The sequence below is a fragment of the Neofelis nebulosa genome, chromosome 2 (assembly GCF_028018385.1).
Source record: "Neofelis nebulosa isolate mNeoNeb1 chromosome 2, mNeoNeb1.pri, whole genome shotgun sequence".
Classification (NCBI taxonomy): domain Eukaryota; kingdom Metazoa; phylum Chordata; class Mammalia; order Carnivora; family Felidae; genus Neofelis; species Neofelis nebulosa.
Window position 1 is genome coordinate 113,805,503 of NC_080783.1, and position 20,057 is coordinate 113,825,559.

Here is a 20,057-nt window from a genome sequence, read left to right on the forward strand (position 1 = left end):
GCAGGCACCCCTGACACTAGTGACTCCCACATTTTTGCATCATGGTCTGTTTATTTCTCAGTATCCCTGGTTCCCCAGGATTCTCCCTTTTGCCCCAGGCAGGGTTGAGTGTTCCTCTCAGAGTTGGTCCCCAACTCTGACCACTTTTGGGTTCAGTCCCTGGCTGCACTGGTGTTGCTGTTATTGTTGCCATTGATGCTGTTGGTGCTGCTGTTGTTGGCTGATCTGTCTCTCCCGCTAGACTTGTAGTCTAGTGGACAAAATGTCTCGGCCCTTCCAGAACCCCAGTTACAGGGACTGCACAGAGCAGCTGCTCAGCAAACTCTTGAGTAAAAACTGTAAAGTTGGAGAAATTTGTCTCTCCTATTATAAAAATAACACCTATAATAATAAAATAGCTATGTATGAAGTGCTCACCACATCCTCTGTACCTTATATACACTATTTAAACCTAAAAGGATGCAGGTAGTATTGTCTTTATTCTACAGGATCCTTATGAGGCTCAGAACAGCAATCTGCTCAAGCTATACTTGCATAAGTATGGTATGGCATAACTGGTGGCATTTAAATCTGGATGAGGTCTTTCTGACACCCAATCTCTGCGTGTACAAACATTATAGAATGTTCACGTTTTGGAAACATTATAGAATCCCCAGGAGACTGGCACAGTGAGTCTTCATATCCTCATATTACCACAGAGGCCCTGCAAGGGTCGGTGACTAGCTCTAGATCACAGGTGAGCTGATGATGGCAGTAACCAGGATAATTAGTAGTAGTGTCTGTGTTGGTGATGTCACTCTGCTCTTCATGTGGCCCACAAAATGCTGGACTCTGACCTGAAGCTTTGCAGGTACACTCGAGGCCCACGGCCTGCTTTGTTCCAATTTCCTGGACCAGAGACAGCATGAAGCCGCCCATCCAAACCCTGGCAGTAGATCCTGTTCCTGGCAGGGTGAGGGTAGCCTGTTCACCTTAGACTTAGCCAAAGAGGTTTCCCCAAGCTGAAGAAACTGCTCCCAGGCTCTGTTGGGGCACACTCTTGCCCACATTTCATAGTTGTCCATCTCATGGAGAAAAGTGTGGCTTTCCTTTTTCTGAAAAAACATAGCTGCCCAAGAAACAACACTGTACAATCCCCTAATGTAAATTAGAGCTAGGTGAGGCACCTGCACAGGCTCTTCTCCCAACAACTGAAATAATGATCCACATACCAGCTGCGCATCAACCGCCCGTGGTGGGCAGACGATGTCTATCACCATTTATGGATGCATCCTGCTTTGTGTCCTCGCTGCTCTGCCTTTCCTGGATCACTCCTCCCTCCTCAACCTGCCACCCTACTACAGGCAAGGGAAAGGTGTGTGTTGACCTCTGGTCATGGAGAAACTATCCCTTCCCAGTTACAGGCAGTACTTGTCCTTCTCCAAGTGCAAACATGTCTGCACTTTAATACCAGTCAGTACACCTCACTTTTGATTAGTGCCATACACAGTGCACAAACCTGGAGACCTTCACATCTCATTTTACCTTCCCAGAGCTCTGAGTGGGGGACTTACCAGGGTGGCTATTCCAGTTTTGCACCAGAACAGACCTATTAATAGGGCTTATAGTGGATCTGCAGGCATGGCAGCCCCAGGTCCTAGCCGAGGCAGGGCCTGGACCTGGGGGCTCTGAGGCCACTGTGCAGGCTGCATGGTGGGGCCTGGAGCACATCACACCCTGCACAGGGAGTTTTCTTTTTCTGATACAGAAGCACATACATGACAAAGGCCCTGTATGACCTCAGAATGTCATCAGAAAGGGTCTCACTGAAAAGCCTAAATTGCTGGGGGCTGTCCAATATGCATAAAAGTGGGGGTTTTGAAGTTGGATCTTGTTCCATTATTTCCTTGTTCCCCCATCACCACTCTGCTCACCACCCCTGAGTTTTAACTCTTGCATCTACAAAATGAGGCCTCTGTTATGAGAAACACCTGCTTGCCTGCTGCCACATCACCCCTTCTAGAGGCTCTGCCATTCCTATGGTCTGTCCCCGCTACCCATTGGTGGTGTGTTTTACTTAACTCTGTGACTTGTGTTAGGACACATGCAGCTGGGCCAGAGGGAGCCTGTGTGTTCTGAGACAGCCATTGGGCAAATTTGGGGGTATTTGGAGTTGGGAGGTGTGGGTGATAGACAAGTTGGAGGGGACCCAGGACCTGGCTCATTGGAGGAGCATAAAGCCAGTCCCCAGAGAAAAACAATCCTTGAATGTTGTGGCCCAGCCACTGCCTGTGTCAACAGCTCTCTGGGCAGACTCCAGACCATAGGGGTCACCAGAAGTGCCTGCTCCCTGAAATGCCCTGAGAGGTGACTCAATTTGCATGAAGAAGGATACAGCACACACTCAGTCAACATGCCTCTTGCTCTATCTATCAGACACAAAAACATGCTGACTACACACACTTCTAGTAAGAGGTGATATGAATAGCTCTGGGGACTGGGGCAAGAAGCTTCTGTGGGACTTTGGGGGAATCTGTTTCTTCTTGCCAGGGAGGCTTGTCCAATTGTCTTTGTGTGTCACTTTGAGGATGTCTTGGAAGAATGCATTCCAGGATCCTTCGAGAACCCTCAATGGGCTAGACTGGCCTGATCTAGGAGTTATAAGGCCCCCAAATGGGGCGGGGGGGCTTGAATTGGGGTCTCCCAGGGAGGTCACACACTATGTTTCCTGATCATATGTGACGTTTACAACTATCCTATTTCCTCAATGCAAAGATGCCCCTAAGTTAATGACAACTTTTGAGAAGGAAGAATAAATCACTTTTAATTTTTTTTTCAACTTTTTAAATTTATTTTTGGGACAGAGAGAGACAGAGCATGAATGGGGGAGGGGCAGAGAGAGAGGGAGACACAGAATCGGAAACAGGCTCCAGGCTCCGAGCCATCAGCCCAGAGCCTGACACGGGGCTCGAACTCACGGACCGCGAGATCGTGACCTGGCTGAAGTCGGACGCTTAACCGACTGCGCCACCCAGGCGCCCCAATAAATCACTTTTAAACGTACACATCAAGTATAAGTGCATCTTGATTTCAAAAGTATTAAGCAATTTTTTTAAAGTGTACCTTAAACTCAAGGAAAGGTGGGACGTTACAGTGCCTCTCCTATGTTATTTGAAGTGAATCTCCTTCAGGTTCTGTGAAGAAAGGTGACCTGGGCCAGCCCTCTGGGTGTACCCCAGGAGGAGGTGGCTGTTGTGCTTGTACCTAGCAGCTAGGGTCCTGGGGCCCCAGTCAGAGCTGCCTCTGTGGACAGGAAAGGGAATGGACCTCTGTATAGGGTACGGAAAACTTCCACACATCCCAAAGTCTCCTTGCCCTGCCCATTTCTGTGCTTTTCTGACATGACACTGAACACTCAACAGGGTGTCCTCTCTACAAACCCCTATGAGGAGCCAAGGCTCCCCGAGACCCCTAACACTCTCTTGTTAACTCTTCGGGGTGGGGGCTCCACCAGGTAGGCACTGTGTCCATTTTAGAGAGGAACAAACATGCCCTGAGATGCTGCTCTGCTAAAGACTACACTGAACGGAGGTATAAGAGCCAGAATCCAGGCCACTGGACCCACAGGGAGATGCTTCTGGGCTGGGGCTGCCAAGCCCCCCTCACTGTGATCCCACTGAAGCCTACCCACTATGGGTAGTGTCTGACACCTTATCCCACTAACATGGACAACCCGCCTATCCCCTAGGACCTAGGTCTTAGTGACCTGGAGTGAAGGGCCATGTTACCAGTCCCTTCACTGAAACATGTACAGAACCTCCACTTCACTCAAAGCTCCATGCTGGGCACTTGAGGGAAGGAAACAGAAACAGTGGTCCTGGTCCTTAGGAGGTTGCAACCCAGAGCAGGGGTCTTAACTCACCATCCACAGGCTTTGTGGGCCTCTGAAATTGGAAGCAGAAGGTCCATGTACACAAAAGCATAGAGAGTTCATATGAATCCTCAAGCAGCATGAGGGTTCATATATATCCTCTACTGAATTCTCAAAAGTTGTTGTCCTTATAATTCAAGAGTGTTCAGAATCACCAGGGGCTTGCAGCTGGCCAGACTGCATCCTACTCATAGCTTAGTCTCCTTAGCACAGGGCCTGGGATCAAAGAGGACTTGGCAAATTCTATGTGTTGGAATGAATGAACTGAACTTTGGGGTTCAAATCAGTATAACAGGCTAGAGTGTAGGATGCTTTAGATCTGATCCTGGCCTAAGGGAGTCACTGCCCATTCAGGGGCAGTTGCCGAGGGCAGCCCTGAAAGACAGCAGTGGTCAGGGGGACAGTTTGCCCCAGAGGACACTGCCTCACACAAATACCATCACACTGCAAATACAGCCCCACTCCTACTTCAGAGACTGGGGCCTTCAGTGCCAGTCCACTGCCCCCAATGTCCCACGTCCACGTCTCTTTTTCCTTTGAGTTAAGGAGTTCCTGTTTCCCACAGGGCCTGTCCCATACCTGTGGTCTGCACATGGCCAGTCAGCTTCACTCAGAGGTGACCTGCCATACGCGTCTGCCCACAGAATTCCCTGTCCAGACACTCAGCTCCTACCCTGTTCTGAGACAGGGTTGCGGAAGAGCCTGTGGGGAAGGTAAGAGGCTGGCCTAGGGAGGTGGAATAGGGTAAGAGGCACCAGGTTGCACACAGGGGTGGGGCCACATTAGCTGCCCCTTCATGGAGCTGCCTTCCCAGTGCCCATCTTCTCCACACCTTACTCATCACCCTCCAGCTAGAGGCCACACCTTCTCCACCTTCTCTAAGCCAGTGTTTTTTCTCCAGTGAACCCTCACCTGACATTTTACAAACTCTAGAACTCACAGACAGAGAAGGGACTGGAGTAGACACAGGAATGGACAGAATATCAATGTGTTCCCACCTTGGGAACTAGACTAGACTTGAGCTCTAGTCCTTGGGAACACTCAAGGTTTCTAGGCCAGGTATTTTACAAATGTGAGCACATTAACTTTGACAACCACTTTTCAGAGACATCATCAGCCCATTTTACAGGTCTGAAGACTGTGGATTTGGATAATTAAGTCACACCAAATATGTAGTTAGGACATTGTGGTGTCCCTAAGTCCACCATGGTAATCAACATCTCTGTCTTGCAGCTTCTGCAAGACAGGTTAAAAAGTAGATATTAAAGGACAGAGACAGGGTGCACAGCTGCCCCCTGGTGAGATTTGGCTTAGGCACTGAGCAACATGTGGATGGCCTGCAATGCTGGGCAAGGCCAGATTCTTGAGTGGGGAAGAAAGAACCTGCTGGAAAGTGGAGTTGGCTTAGCAGGGGGCAGGGGGAGGAAGTGGTGGTGGAAAGAGCATGGAGCACCAACTCTGCTGGACTCAGCAAGTCAGGAATATATGTGGGTTCTTAGCCATGGTACACAGTACAATCACCCTAGGGCTTTTCTTAGAATATCTGTTGGGTCCCCTCTGTAGTAACCATGGTCAGGAGGAGTCTCGCCATGTATTTGTGGATAAAGTTCTCTAGGGGCTGGATATGTACTCTACTCGTTTCCAAATGAGCAAGAAAGACAACAGTAGCCACAGTATGCAGGAGCTGGCTAGTGTCACAGCTGGGCCCTGTTATCATCCTATGGAACATGAACAGTGTTACAGAACATCACTTTTAGGCAGAACATCACTTTACTCTGGGATAGTGATGGAGAAACACAAGAAGAAGCCCCCGTCATATTCCTGCTGGGCACAGACAGCATGTGCTTATTGTCCAGCTCACAAAGACTAACAGCCCCATGCTGGCTACTCTGAATAATAGTTGCTGCTTTACCAGTCCCAGATTTAGCCTCAGACTTGTTGTCCCTCCTGCTGGGTAAGATTTCTTAAGTCGCTCAATCACAGAATTGCCCCTGCTTCCTTCCCACATCCAGGGGAGAGCAAAGCCCTGCTTCCTTAAATCTCTCCAAACCCTCCTCACCAGGCCTAAATGCTACAGCCAGTCCTTCTAACACCACCTCACAGAGATGCAAGGAGGCATTTGCATACTTTCAGGAGTGAGGCCTCAGATGACCAAGTACCCCAGGTGGGCACAGTGCCCAGGCCTTACACCTCTCACAGAACCAGCCAGAAATGACACAGCATCAACAATGCACAGACATGCATGTCCTAAGGACCTCTTCTGCTGAGCACACAGCTGAGGAAGCGAGAATCACCTTGTCTCTTTTTTAGGCAGGGTCTCCATGCTCTCACTAACCAGCATGGTCTCTGTGCATGTGGCACCCAGAAAGGGCCTTGTTTTCAGAGTAGGAAGAGTATTCTGAGAGGCTCTGGCCAGGAGACCTTGGGCCGGTTCTGCCAGGGTAGGAGGTAGCTGATAGGTACAACTGCACTCACTGAAAGTATGACTGGATGGTTTCCCACATGAGTACAAAGCATGAAACTATCACCACACTCAAAACAACGCATGCCTCCACCACCTCCTGTCCCTCTGTCATCCCACCCTCCTGCCCCCACCTGCCCTGAACCCTGTCCCCAGGCACCACTGATGAGTTTGCTTGTCACTAGAGACTCATTAGTGTCTGGAATTTCAGATAAATGCAATTATACAGCATTGTGACTTCTTACACTTAGCCTAGCTCTCTGGAGAGTGACCCAGGCTGGTGAGTGCACCAGCAGCTCATTTTCTCTGTTGCTGCATGGTATTCCATGGTGTGGATGGACCACCACTTAGCTGTTTCCCATTTTCTCACAAGCCTCAATGTCCACATGGAGGAAAACACTCCCAGGACCCTGGCTTTTCCCATCTTCTGTGTGGACCATTCTGAGGCGAGTTTCTAATAGTGTTCTCCTCTTGAACACAGACTTTGTCCGTGTATCAGGAACTGTAGCCCATGGCATCAGCATAAATAGCACCATCACGGCCCAGTAACAAGACATGGGTTTCCATTTAATTCCACTGGCTATAAGAAAAAAACCCATTTGTTTTGGGGAAGAAAAATATAAGGAGATAACTAATAGTTGTTGAGTTCTCACTCTGAGCTGCCTGAGTCCCACGCTTTCCCATGCTTTCACTATCCCAGCTAACTTCCACAACACCCCTGAGATGGACAGGTTCACATGAAGGAGCACTGAGCAATGTGAGAGAGCTGGTCCATGCTGGGGATCCATGGGTCCACCACCAACACAAGAGGACCCAGGAGGAGGGGCAGGTGCCACAGCAGGTCAGCAGGTGGCTTCCAGACCCAGAACTTGCTCCAAGAAGATCCCTTCTCAAGCTCACAGGCAAAATGTGGTCAAGGAGAGATCAATCAGCCTACTTGGTACAAACACAGATGATGCTCAAGGCACAACAAGCTGGCCTGGGTGGGATGGGTCTGTAGTGGCATCTTAATGGGGCTTACCCACATTCACTACAGTTAACATGGTGGTGTCTGCTGCAGGGCAGGGAAGTATATGCTCCCTGCCTCGGTTATAACAGGGTGGTGTGAGGGTTGGAGGGCAATGCATGGTCTGACCTCAGCTTCTCTTTAGTCCAGCGAAGCCTCAAGAATGGCCCTGCTCTGATGGACTATACAGGTAGCTCCAGGGTCTATAGTACAGCAATTCTCAGCGAGGCTGCCCAATGGAGTCACCCATTGGTGATTAGGGCCCTGCCCTGAATTCTGCCTCACTTGGTCTGGGTATAGCCAGTGGTTCTGACATGCAACTGTGTCTGAGGAAGACTACAGCTTCAGGTAATCAGGCTGGTTTTTGCATTAGGGTTTGTGGCATGCCACACATCAGAGTAAGATGGAAAAACTGGGGATTTGAGGGAAGAGGAAACTATACTGTGTGGTTATGGGGTCTTCTAAGGACAGTGAAAACCAGAAATAGCTGTAAGAAGACCCTTAATAAAGGTACATCTAAATGAACATATGTGTGGAGGCGTGAGAGACAATTACAAGCCAGTGAACTCCTGTATCTCAGGAGGCTGAGCTGCAGCATAGAGAAGGGGCCCGAAGGGGGTGAGGAGGCATCCAGGGAAGACATACTGAAGGTGACACTGCATCCTGAGAGACAGATGGGGCCGGGAAGCTCCAAGAGGCTGGTGCAGTGAGGAGGCACCCTGAGGCAGGGCACCCTGTGAGTGTGCGGGAGCCTCCAACCAATGACCTGTGATATACCTGTGGGTCACCAGATGAGAGGGTGGAGGGCCTCACAGGCAGCACCACCCATACCCCCAAAGGGTTCAGACTAGGTAACTCAGGAGGGTTCAGTAGCCAGGCATGGGGCCAGAACTAGCAATATCACTTAAACCTCACATCCTTACAACTGGCAAGGGAGAGACTGCCCACTGTAGATATGTAAAAACCACAAAAGGACTCCTGAAAGAGCATGAGCATGCCACCCAGTTCCACTATGCAGGAGAAGCAAACAAAACATTCAGGCTCAGTAAGCCCCACATGAGACCAAGAGTAAATCCAAACCCTCCCTTGGGTTATCAAACGGTGCCTGGAATCTCACAGTTGGCTGAGTCTGCAGCAAGTAGTAGAGTGTTGTCACTGCCTACAGCTAAGGGGAGGCCAGGCACCCAGAGTTGGGGAGGCTGGGCCACCCCATGCCTGGACAGTAGGGCTAGGCTCACTTGAGTTTGGAGAGAAGGTTGCAAGAGTTCATGTCTCCAGAACCATCCACCCTGCCTGCCTACTCAGGACCTCTGGATTAAGAGGCCCTCTCACTGGCTGAGGTCTTCTGCAGTTAATTCACAGGCTACACTCACACTTCCAAAGACACACTATGCTTCAACCCCTAGCCCTTCCCTCTCAGAGTCTACAGTGTAGGGGGAGAAAACAGGACCCAGAATACGGAAGTACTCAAAGAATGTGTTGAATGGTTGAGTGGAGGTGATCTTGTCATGGTTGCCTCCCAAGTTGGCAGAGATAGCAGAGTGAGGGGCTAGAATAAAAGGTGGGAACCATGCCCCAAGGCCTCTGACTTATGGCCACAACTGAGGATCATGACCGACAGAGTGGGAGAGCAGGCCCCAGGGAGGAGAACAGCCCTGGGTCTCTGAGTGGTGGCCAGGAGACAGCAGCCCTGGGGAGGTACTGACAGCCTCCTGGCAGGCAGCTGGTCCCCATACCTGGTCTGTCCTGTCCATCTACCCTCTCCTTTCTGCCATCCTGTGGGACAAGCTTCTTTAGGATTCAAAAGGAAGGCCTCTCCATGAACTCTCATAGGATAGGGTCTCTGTGGCCTCAGGTACCTGCTCTGACCTTTATCCAGAAAAGTTCAAACATGTGGGTGACCTACTAGCAAATGTACCCAGGCAACTGGGGCTTACACTCCCCCATCCCCAAAGCTGGGAGGCTGAATGAGTCTTTGTGGAACTTTCCCTTAATTGCATGCCATGAGGGGGTGTTTTCTGCTTTCCTGCCCAGCATTTGAACAGCAGCCATGATTGGGAGGAAGGAGGGGATCCTAAGAGAATTCAGACACTGGGGCCTATCCATGTCAAAAATAGAAAGAGAGCAGATATCCTCTCTTCCTACTTTTCAAACGGCAGCTCAGCTAACCTCCAGCCAGGATCTTGGAACTTGAGGACAAAGCTAAAAGTCTACAAGAGGGAGCTAGACAGTATCCTTAGTGAGGAGCCAGTAAAGTGTCCCCCAGGAGCATCCTAAGCAGCTGGACCACCTAGAAGGACCTAATGTGCTTTGCCTCTCTGGATCCCTGTGAGCTACCCTGCACCCTGCCAAGACAGTTACTTTTTTTCACTTGACTGCAGTCCATTTCTGTCTTTTGCAACGAAGAGACTTCAGTAGTAAAGAAGCTGGTGCCAAGATGATTTTAGATAACAGACCTGTCAGGAAAGGGGAAAAGAGTGTCTGAGATTGGTTATTACACCCAATTGATGCCAAAGTCAGTGAAAGTATATTGGGAATTAAGTTATGGAACTCTGGCATCTCATTGCATGCATGGCAAACCTCTAATTAAATCAGCTGTGGCCAAATGTCCAGTAGGGGCTTTTGGGGGGAAAAGTGACTCTTAGGACAAAACCTGAGAAAAAGGCACAAAGAACTCAAGTACTATGGGGTGTACTTCTTGCTTCTAACTGTTCTGGCCAGCTTAAAGAGAGAATAACAAAGTCAAGTCTCTGAGCTCCCAGGGACTCGCTATGACAGTGTCTCTTCTCTCTGCAATCACAGGCCTGAGACATCCCTAAACCAAAGCAGTCTGAGTCCATCTATCTGTGGGTTGTTGAATTAAAAAGGCAGCTGAATGGATTGTTTCCCTGCTCCTTGAGTGAAAGAGTGTCTTTTAGGAAAAAATGGCAACCCTGGTCCTAGGAGTGGGGCTCTGTGAGGGAATTCATAAACCCATGCAGTCCTTGCTCCTCTCTCTGGCTGCTTCAAGAGCCTGTTTGCCCCTATTCTGGAAACTGAGCCCACCTCTCCTCACGTCTACCCCTTTCCCTTTCCCTGCCTGCCCTGCCCTGACTCAAAGTAGAGTCAGATCTCCGCATGGCCACGGGAACCAATCAAAGTCAAACTATGGAGGAAAGGGCTCATGTTTCGGAAAATTATGATTTTGCTAACATGTACTGGAAAGAAGCTGAGCGGGTGGGTAGAAATGGATACTGGGATTATCTGACCAAGGAGGTAAGGAAAACATTCTGGGTTGGGATGAATATGTTGATATGGGAATGACCACCTATTTTGGAGTCAATGTACCAGCTCCAAGAGTCAGCCTGTGTTCCAGTAGGTGGTGTGTTGGTTAACTAAACCAACCCATGAAATGAAACTAAAAAGCCAGAAAGTCCTTGAAGGAAACCAAATATCTGAAGGAATAGAATGTTGGAATGGATTTATCAAGAGCAACCTGCTTACCATCCCCTAACTATGTCCCCTGGAGGATCAAAAAGACATGCCCTACCACCAAGGCACGAAAAACTACTTTGGCAAAGAGAATGTCAACATCTCGGAAAACTGCCATAAACACTGTTCTCCACCAGCTTGCAATGCTGATGAGAGATGCTAGTTTGGGTGGGAATTCTACAGATGGGATGGCAGGAGCTGGCATGACAAGGAAGAGAAACAGTATTTAAGTGCCAGAAGCCAAAGTAATATCAGAATTTTTTGATGCCAGGGGTTCTTTGTCATTGAATAATCAATCATGGGGCTGCCAGAACTAAAATGGATGAGCAACACCAATAGGGTCCTATTGTACTTGTGTAATATTGATTTAAAAAAAATGTTACAAAGAATTAAACTAGGTCTGGTAAACAGAAGGCTCCATGAGTGCCTAGAACAGTGTCTGGCAGATAGTAGGTGTTCAATAAATGTTCACTGATTAAACTCCACTTGCCTGATTCCACTCCTCTTGCCTGATTCTCAGACTTGAAATAATAGATCCAAAGTTTCTTCAATGAGGGGTAGATAGTTACTTGCAAAATCATCCTAAGCACATACTGTGAGTCTTTTAAAGGCTCCTATACAGAAAAGTACCTAGACTTCAGGGATTACTGAAAACTGGCTCACAGCTAACACTAATTCCTGGAAGGTCAGGAAGCTCACCACCAGGAATGAGGGCCCATAAGAGGTAGGAGGCATGCCAGGTCATAAATGGGGACTTGCTGTACATCCAGCCTCTTAGCAGCCCCCTGGGATCCTGAATCTGTCTTATGGTGATTCCCCAGTTCCTGGGGGATCACCCCAGTTCCTGGGTGATTCCCCAGTTCCTGGGGGATCATAGTGAGTCCCTGGGAGCTCAGAGACATGCTCAGTTCCTGATAGAAACTCTACCCTGGTTCACTCATCCATTATGTGGAGACTTTTGTGGTAGGGAATGCTTACCAGAAGCCTCTGGAACACCCTCTCTCCTCCAAAATAGGGCATCATAAGCAATATTTAACATCTGGTGGGTAAAAAATCTCCAACCAGGGGTGGAGATCTCTACTGCATCATTACTCAACTTCCCAGCTTGGCTTGCGCAGAATACGTGAGACCTTAAAGAATGTTGGTGCGCTGTTTTAGGCTTAATTGTGACTGGTCTATGTTGACCTACAAATGATCTTCTTAAATGGAACAAATCTATTACACTCCTCAGCCAATGATTTGGTGAAAACTGTGCTTGTGTGTGCGTGTGTGAGTGTGTATGTTTCCCATTTTAACATATAGGAATAACAGAAGTAGGTTGCTTTCCTCAAGACAGGGACAGCAACAAAACTTCACCACCTGTCTCAGGGCTTCAGTAGCTCCCTGATTCTGTGTCACCATTTAGTTAGAAGAAACCCTGACCTTTATACCCCAAAGGACCTTATGCTGGTCTACTACATCATACTGACAGGACTTAAAGAACAGCAAGTGGCAAGGTACCCTACTGTGCACCAGAGTGTGGGACCTAAATTCCATGAAAACAGAAGGACCTTCCACGTTGGTGAAGGCTCCAGGCAGGCAGTAGAAGTGGACAGTTGTATGGAACATTTTGGAACAGCGCTTTAAAAATAAAAGAGAGGAGCACCTGGGTGGCTTCGTTGGTTAAGTGTCTAACTCTTAATTTTGGCTCAGGTCATGATCTCACGGTTCATGAGATTGAGCCCCTTGTTGGGCTCCAGGCTGACAGCATGCAGAATCCACTTGGGATTCTCTCTCTCCCTTTGTCTCTGCCCCTCCCCTGCTCATGCATATGTGCACACTCTGTCTCTTTCTCTCTCAAAATAAATAAATTAACATTAAAAAATATAAAAGCAGGGCGCCTGGGTGGCTCAGTCGGTTAAGCTTCTGACTTCAGCTCAGGTCATGATCTCGTGGTTCATGAGTTTGAGCCCTGCATCAGGCTCTGTGCTGACAGCTCAGAGCCTGGGGCTGCTTCGGATTCTGTGTCTCCCTCTCTCTCTCTGCCCCTCCCCTGCTTACACTCTGTCTGTCTCTCTCTCTCTCAAAAATAAATAATAAACATTAAACAATTAAAAACAATTAAGAAAAATAAAAAGCAAAAGACATGTTACTAGACATTGGCCCCCTACCATGAAGGAAGATTTCACAATGCTTGGTGGGCCTGTGGAGTTTTGAGGCAACATATTTCCTCCTTGGGTGTGCTTCTCCCATTCATTTGCTGAGTGATCCCAAAGGCAGTGAGCTTTGTGTGGGACCCACCCAAATGCAGAGTCCACCTCTGCACTGTGAGGTGTCACACCCTGTGGACCCCATAGCATAAGAGTGCCCACAGCAGAACTGGATGCTGTGTAGAGTCTGGAGCAAGTCTTACTTGGGGCCTGGGGTTTGAGGGACTGTTTTTGCCCTGGGCCTTGGTGGAGTCTATCTGTGTCTCTGCTACCAGAGTCTGACTGGGACCCAAGGATCTGAGTTTCCTAGGACAAAGCAGTGTTCTTGATCAACCAACAACCAAGTCAGTTACCCATCAAGACAGGCCCAGGACCAGGAGGGATCAGGAGGTGACTTGAGCAGGTGGTTCCCTTCACTTCCTGCACCTGTGGCCTTATAGAGCATTCTTTGTGACCAGTGTCTGAGGAAGAACATGTGTGAACTGTGTTTACAGGTGGCTCTGCAAGATATACCTGCACAGCCAGAAGTGGACTGTAATGGCATTCAGGGCCCCTCCCAAGGGTGGCTCTAAAGGACAGTAGAAAGAGAGATCCTCTGAGAGGTACATCTGATCATCATCATATGTGTACAGACAGAGACCTGAGGTGTCTCAGCACCTCCAGGGACCTGAGGATAGGCATGGGGTCTGGGGACAAGGAGAGGTAGAAAGCCTTCTCGGAACAGGTTGGGAATGTGAGATAGTGTGCCCCTTAGAACACCTTCCCAAAGGTCCCCCTTCCAAGGAGGGTCCCAGTCAGCAGATGGGCAAGGCAGTTGCCCTGAGATATCTAGGGACCTCTTCCCCCAGCCACACCTGTCTGCTCCGTGAGTTTCTGGGTCCACTAGGCTTCTCAGATTCTGCCTGGCCAACTCCCCTCCAGGTGACCTACTGCTGCCACTGCATGGACGGGAAGGAACATGGTCCCAGGTTCACCTTTTTATAAGAACATGTACATTCTGTAATAAGATCCTTCCATCCACTCTGGAAGATGTGGAATTATCACCCACATTTTTGAAATGGGAAAATAAAACACCAAAGCAGTTAAATGACTGTCCCAAGATTGTATACCCTGTCAATGACAGAATCAGACTTCAAAGAGGGCATCTGTGTGCTCAGAACCACAACTCTGATACCAGCCGGGCTCTTATGTTCTTCTGAGGCATCTCCTGCAGTCACTAACAGAAGTGAGTACCCTGCAAGCTGAAAGACTCCATCCCTCTTCCCTGCTAAGTTTATAAACAAGTCATTATCCCTGGGGATGAGTCCACACTGGCTGAGGAACAGGCTGAGGGGAGCACTCCCGCAGGTCCAGTTCTGGGTCATCTAGCCTGCTGCTTTCCCCAGAGCTCTCAGAGTCAGAGAATTGAACCTGTCCCTTTAGTCTGCACCCTGAGGACAAAGTGGCTTCTGGCTAAGCAGGGCTGCTTAGCCAGCACCCCCCTCCCCCCACCACCACCACCACCACCACCACCACGGACAGCCCCACTGTCTGCCCTGGGTCCACTCACAGCTGCTCCCTCCTTGGGCTGTAGCTCTGGCAGTACTCCCCTGCTTCTTTTGTACGCAGTTGCTTTGGCAGTCAGAGCCAACCCCACCCTGCCTCCCTCCCACCCACCTCCCACCTTGCTCACCTGGGGAGGTGGAGCTTGGCAATCTGCAGATGCCCCCTGCTCCCCCATCCGACAGTGCCCTGGAACCTACTGCTCACTTTGGGGCCCCCACTGGGGGCAGGGGAGGTAGAGGTACCCCAGATAAGTGGGTTCCCATGGGCCATTTGTGAACAGTCCGGGACTTTGGGCCTGGGGAGAGTCAGGTTCCTGTTCCCCTCCTCCTGCTTAGACACACCTTCCTCAAAATGGTGCCCCAACTTTGTTGGTCCCCTCCCTCGTACCCTTGGGAACCCTCAGCTGAGGTAATAACAATATCAAACACTTCTGGGCGCCCACTGGCTGAGGCACAAGCCAGTGCTTCCTGGAATCGGCCGTCCTGCGCCGAGGGGCCTAGGCTGCCGAGTGCCCCGCGTGCGGAAGGCCAGTAGGTGCCCAGGAGGCCGGCACCCGGCGGTCGCCCTCGCCGAGGACGGTCCAGGCAAGCCTGCGACACAGTGCCTCTCCTTCCCTGTGGTTGGGGCAGCCACACTCTCTGAACACCGGTCGGCACGTTGGAAAGCTGGGGGCGGCCAGGCGCGCCCAGGGTGCCTGCACCCACCCGGTGCCCAGCAGCCAGCCCAGGGCGCAGCGCGGCGCTCCCGCTCTCCCCGCGCGCGACCAGACGCCGCCTCTCACCTTGAAGAAGCTCCGGAGGAAATGCACGACGCTGAGCATGATAGCCCCGCGGAGCCGGGGCCCCGGAGCCCGCCGGCAGGACCCGCAGCCGAGCGGCAGAACCTGCGCTCCCGGAACGCCAGCCCCCGCCCCGCCCCGGCGCTTGCCCCGGGCCGGCCGACACGCCCCGCCTCCCCGCGCCCGGCCACTCCGGGCACTTGCGGGTCTCCCGGGACGTTCCCGGGCGCCCGCCCCGCCCGCTCCCGTCCCGAGACTAGGAGCCATCGGCGGCGACGCGGCCCAGGGGCCCCAGGGAACAGCCCCACCGCCCCTCCCGCGGGGTTCCTGCCCTTGCGGGGAGCCTCGGAGCCCTCTCTAAGAAGGAGCGGGCGAACTGGCGCCGTGCGCTTCTGCCCCGACGCGGCACAGTTGCGCGTCGCGCCGAGTCCCGGGCCTGTACGCCATACCCTCGTCTTGAGACTTTGCCCCCACTCCCGGGCAGGGGAGGCCTCTCTTTCTGCCTGAGAGCTTTGCTTTTCAATCTTTGAGAGCCTGCAGAGCATTTGCCCGAGGTTCTCATTTACCATGTGAGGAAACTGAGTCCCAGACAGACTCAGCAACATGTGTGAGCTCACGTATCTGACGAGCGCTGAGGATGAGCTAGAATCCCCAGGACTAATTCTTGCTCAAGAATTCACTCTAGCTCCTCTCCCTGCCGTTCCAGTCGCGTCCCTGCAGGGAGGGTATAAGTTGGGAATCGTCCCTCAGGGGCAAAGGGAAGTCCTCGCTGTTTTCTTTGTGGGGCTTTAGGTCAGGAGTCCTGTCCAAGAGACACTCCCACGGGCCACTAGAACCCCAAGATTTTTATGAACCAACTAAAATGTTTTAATTTTAATTGCTTTTAAAAACAAAAGAACTTGAGTAAAATAATAGTAATAATATCCAGCCTGGATTATATTAATCTTTATACAAACACAGTTGTAAAAAATATATTTAAAATCATATCTATATCTATATATCTGTATCTGTATCTGTATCTATATATATTTATTCTAAAAGAGACCCAAGAAGGAAAAGTGCCAAGGGCCCATGGGTGTCATACTGTACTCCTGCTCCAAACCTACCATTTCTGGGATCCAGAGCCTCATGGCGGGGAGGGGGGGGGTAGCATCTGACCAGACTGGCTTTGCATATTCCTGCAGGCCTCCCCAATTTCTGGCCCCTTTGATTACTATTTCTGACCAGCAGCACATGTCCAGTGTTTCTTGGCAGAGTAGTTTCTCCCCCACATCCAGCCTACTTCTGCTTCTTCCCAGACCTTCAGAGCAACCAGACCAGAGCAGAAAGTCCTGGATCCCAAACCTTACTCTTCATTGCCTAGGGTCCATGCTCAACCCACTGAGCCACTCAGGTGCCACCTTAGTATTTACATTTTAATAGGTTCCCAAGTGACGCTGTTGCTGCTGCTGATCTTGGGACTTCATTCAGAGAATCCCTGGACCAGGAACTGGGGTCTGGACCAGTCTCAGAGTTTAACAGAGAGACATACCCCAGGTCAGATAATAGCTATCCTAACAGTTCCATTTACAAGCACCTCCACTGTGTCTCAGCCCTGAACTAGGTCCTTGCCATATTTTCTGCCATTTAATCTCTCAGCAGTCTTGGGGGAAATGACAACATTGGGTGATGAAGGGTAAGTAAGTTAAATGTAGTCTTATGTCTGAGTTTTCCTTCTGGAGAACATGATTTTGGGGAAACTTGACTGTATTGTAGAGTTAAAGGGTATGCACTCTTTTGTTATTAAAAGATAAAAGGAGGGGCGCCTGGGTGGCGCAGTCGGTTAAGCGTCCGACTTCAGCCAGGTCACGATCTCGCGGTCCGTGAGTTCGAGCCCCGCGTCAGGCTCTGGGCTGATGGCTCGGAGCCTGGAGCCTGTTTCCGATTCTGTGTCTCCCTCTCTCTCTGCCCCTCCCCCGTTCATGCTCTGTCTCTCTCTGTCCCAAAAATAAATAAAAAATGTTGAAAAAAAATTTTTAAATAAAAAAAAAAATAAAAAAAAATAAAAAAAAAAGATAAAAGGAAAAAGATCAGTCGTTGCCAGGGGTTAGACATCAAGGGAGGGATGAATAGGCAGAGCACAGAGGATTCTGGGACAGTGAAGACACTGTGTATGATACTGCAATGGTGGGTACTAGACACTGTGCATGATACTGCAATGGTGGGTACTAGTCAAAACCCATAGAATGTGTAACACCAAGAGTGAACCCTAATCAATGTAAACTCTGAATTTCAGATGATAATGACATGTCAATGTAGGTTCATCAATTATGAGAAATGTCCCTCTGTGGTGGGGAGATGCTGATAATGGGGAGGCTGTGCATTTGTGGGGTAGGTGCATATGAGAAATGTCTGTACCTTCCTCTCAATTTTGTTGTGAACCTAAAACTACTCTAAAAATAGTATATTAAACCAAATGGCAGCAGGACCCTTCGGTTTTCAGAAGGATTTGCATGACATGGTTTCTAATAATCTAAGTGCGTGCACAGCGTTTAAATTCTATGATCCCGATTTTGAGTCTGTCACATATAGCCCTGAAGCAGGTTCAGGAAGTCAGGGGGTGAGTCAAGTGGTCAGAGACAGAACATTGCACCAGATGCGAAGAGGCACTGGGGCAACAGGAAGAGTATAGGCTCTGGCAGACAGACAGGGCTCAGGAGCACCGTGCTTCCCCTCACTGGTAGCCTTCTCTCACTCGCTTTATACCTCTGTCCCAAGTCTCCAGGTGCACATGTAGATGGACCTACACCACCAGCCAGGGTCTGGGTCACAAAGAACAGCTGCCGCCCATAGTTAATCTTGCATGATGGGGTTTTTGGAAGATTGTGGAGTAGGCCACAAATCCATAGGCAGGTGGAGGGATGCTGATTCAGGGAAGAGGCAGAAAGCAGGAGAAGCTGTCACAGCAGCTGGCAGCTGCAGCTGAGACTACAAGAGAGATGCCCTTCTGGAGAGGCCGATGCTGGTTCCTCTCCCTGAGTGTGCTGCAGCCCCAAACACTTGTGCTTTGTTCCTAGCCTCTGGCCTGCCTCAACCTCCGCCAGTGACCCCTTGGGTCCCTGGGCCTGGATCAGCTCCCAAGATGTAAAGTTGAGGATTGCCGGAGTCCCCACTTGTGTGCCTGTTCTGGGGAGCTGAGGTAGGGAGAGGATGAACCTTCAGCTTCCTTGGCAAGAAGCCAGCCTGCCTGTACTGCAGTCACCAAATGGGGGACAAATCAAGACACATTGGAAACAGAATTTGAAAGAGCTCCTTGGGCTGGAAAGCCAAGCTGACACCAAATGATGCAATTCTCTGGAGTGAATGTAAAGTGCTGAACTGAGACCAAATGAGCTCTGATATAAGAGCAGGTCTGCAGAGAGACAGCTCAGACAGCCAAGGAGGCACAACCACTGGTGGTCAGCCACCAGACAGATGTGGCAGCATTGGTGTCCCCTCCTGGCCAGTCCAGGAGGCAGTGCCCAAGAGAGGGGCTTCCCTTCCCCCACTGCCTTGGCCCTGTCATGCCCAACTCTGTAAGTCAGATTTTCATGAATCCCTGGGATGATCTGAAATGCTCTGAGAACAGAGACTTCCAAACTAAATTGGTATCCCAAAATAGTGGCATTTGGGAAGGGCAGAAAGAAATTAGGGAAGGCCCAAGGGGAGCTCACTCTGGTATCCTCCAGGAGCCATCAGGAGAAGTAGGCAGACACACTTTGCTTAGTGCTTAGAGCTAGGATGGGAACCAGGATGGACCTTGATGTAAAGAGCTTTGTGATGATGGCTGATGCAGGACAGCTGGCCCACAGTACAGTCAAGCAGAGGCCGAGACACCTGTGAGGAGCTTAGCAAAGCACCTGAAAGAGTCCCAAGCCTCCAAAGTTCCAGGATAACTGTTTGCGCATGGAAGAGGGCAAGTGGGGCCTGAAGGCTGAGCCCGTTGCAAAGGATTCATCCTACCACCTACCATTCCCTTCCCCTTCTGCCTTCCCCCAAGTGCCACAATTGCAGGATGAGAGCCTCCTCTATTCCAGGCAGCTCACATACCTGACCTCACTACCTCTCTTGAGGGTGAGAGAGACCCACTCACTGGTGATAAAGCAGCTCATCCGTGACTTGGGTGCTCCAATGATCCTACCCTGCTCCACTCTGTTCCACTGGCACACTTCCTGTCCTCATCTCCCTGTCTTTTTAAGTTTGGACCCACTTTTTTTGTGGCTGTCTTTCTAAAACCCCTGTCTATCCTTCCATCTCTTTCTCCACACTTGTCTCCCTGCCAGAAGAGGCAGGCCCTGTAGACTCATTGCCTGGCTGGCCCAGGAGAGCAATTCGAAACAACACCCAATAGAAAATGGGTACACTCCTTGGCTGTGCATGGAAAACTGTCCTGCAGAATAGGCAAGAGGATTTACCTGTATTTCTGTCTTACCACCTAAGGAAACTGAGATTCTGAGAGGAAAAGCACTTTGTGTGATGGCCCCTGGAGAAGCAACAGCTGGAATCTAGCAGTCAGGGACAGATGAGGGCACAATGGAGTGTGGGGTGCAGCCAGGGTCTGGGTGGCCAAACAGAGCAGGAGTGAGCCTTGTGGTCAGTCTCTGGGAAGCTGCAAGAAGGGACCCTGAAAGGAGTTGGGGACTCAGTGAGGAGAAACTCTTATCCTGGGTGGGGTGTCC

General features: G+C 50.3%; 1 protein-coding gene across 5 annotated transcripts in view; it reads right to left on the minus strand.

The window, feature by feature from the left end:
* ARHGEF4 (Rho guanine nucleotide exchange factor 4) overlaps positions 1 to 15,487 on the minus strand; it is a 261,385-nt gene extending 245,898 nt beyond the window's left edge. For all 5 annotated transcript variants that reach the window (XM_058715682.1, XM_058715680.1, XM_058715681.1 and 2 more), the window contains exon 1: positions 15,364 to 15,487. In XM_058715682.1, the coding sequence (XP_058571665.1) occupies positions 15,364 to 15,402 (39 nt within the window). In that variant the 5' untranslated portion in view covers positions 15,403 to 15,487. The remainder of the gene's footprint in view (positions 1 to 15,363) is intronic.
* Positions 15,488 to 20,057: the final 4,570 nt, after the last annotated feature.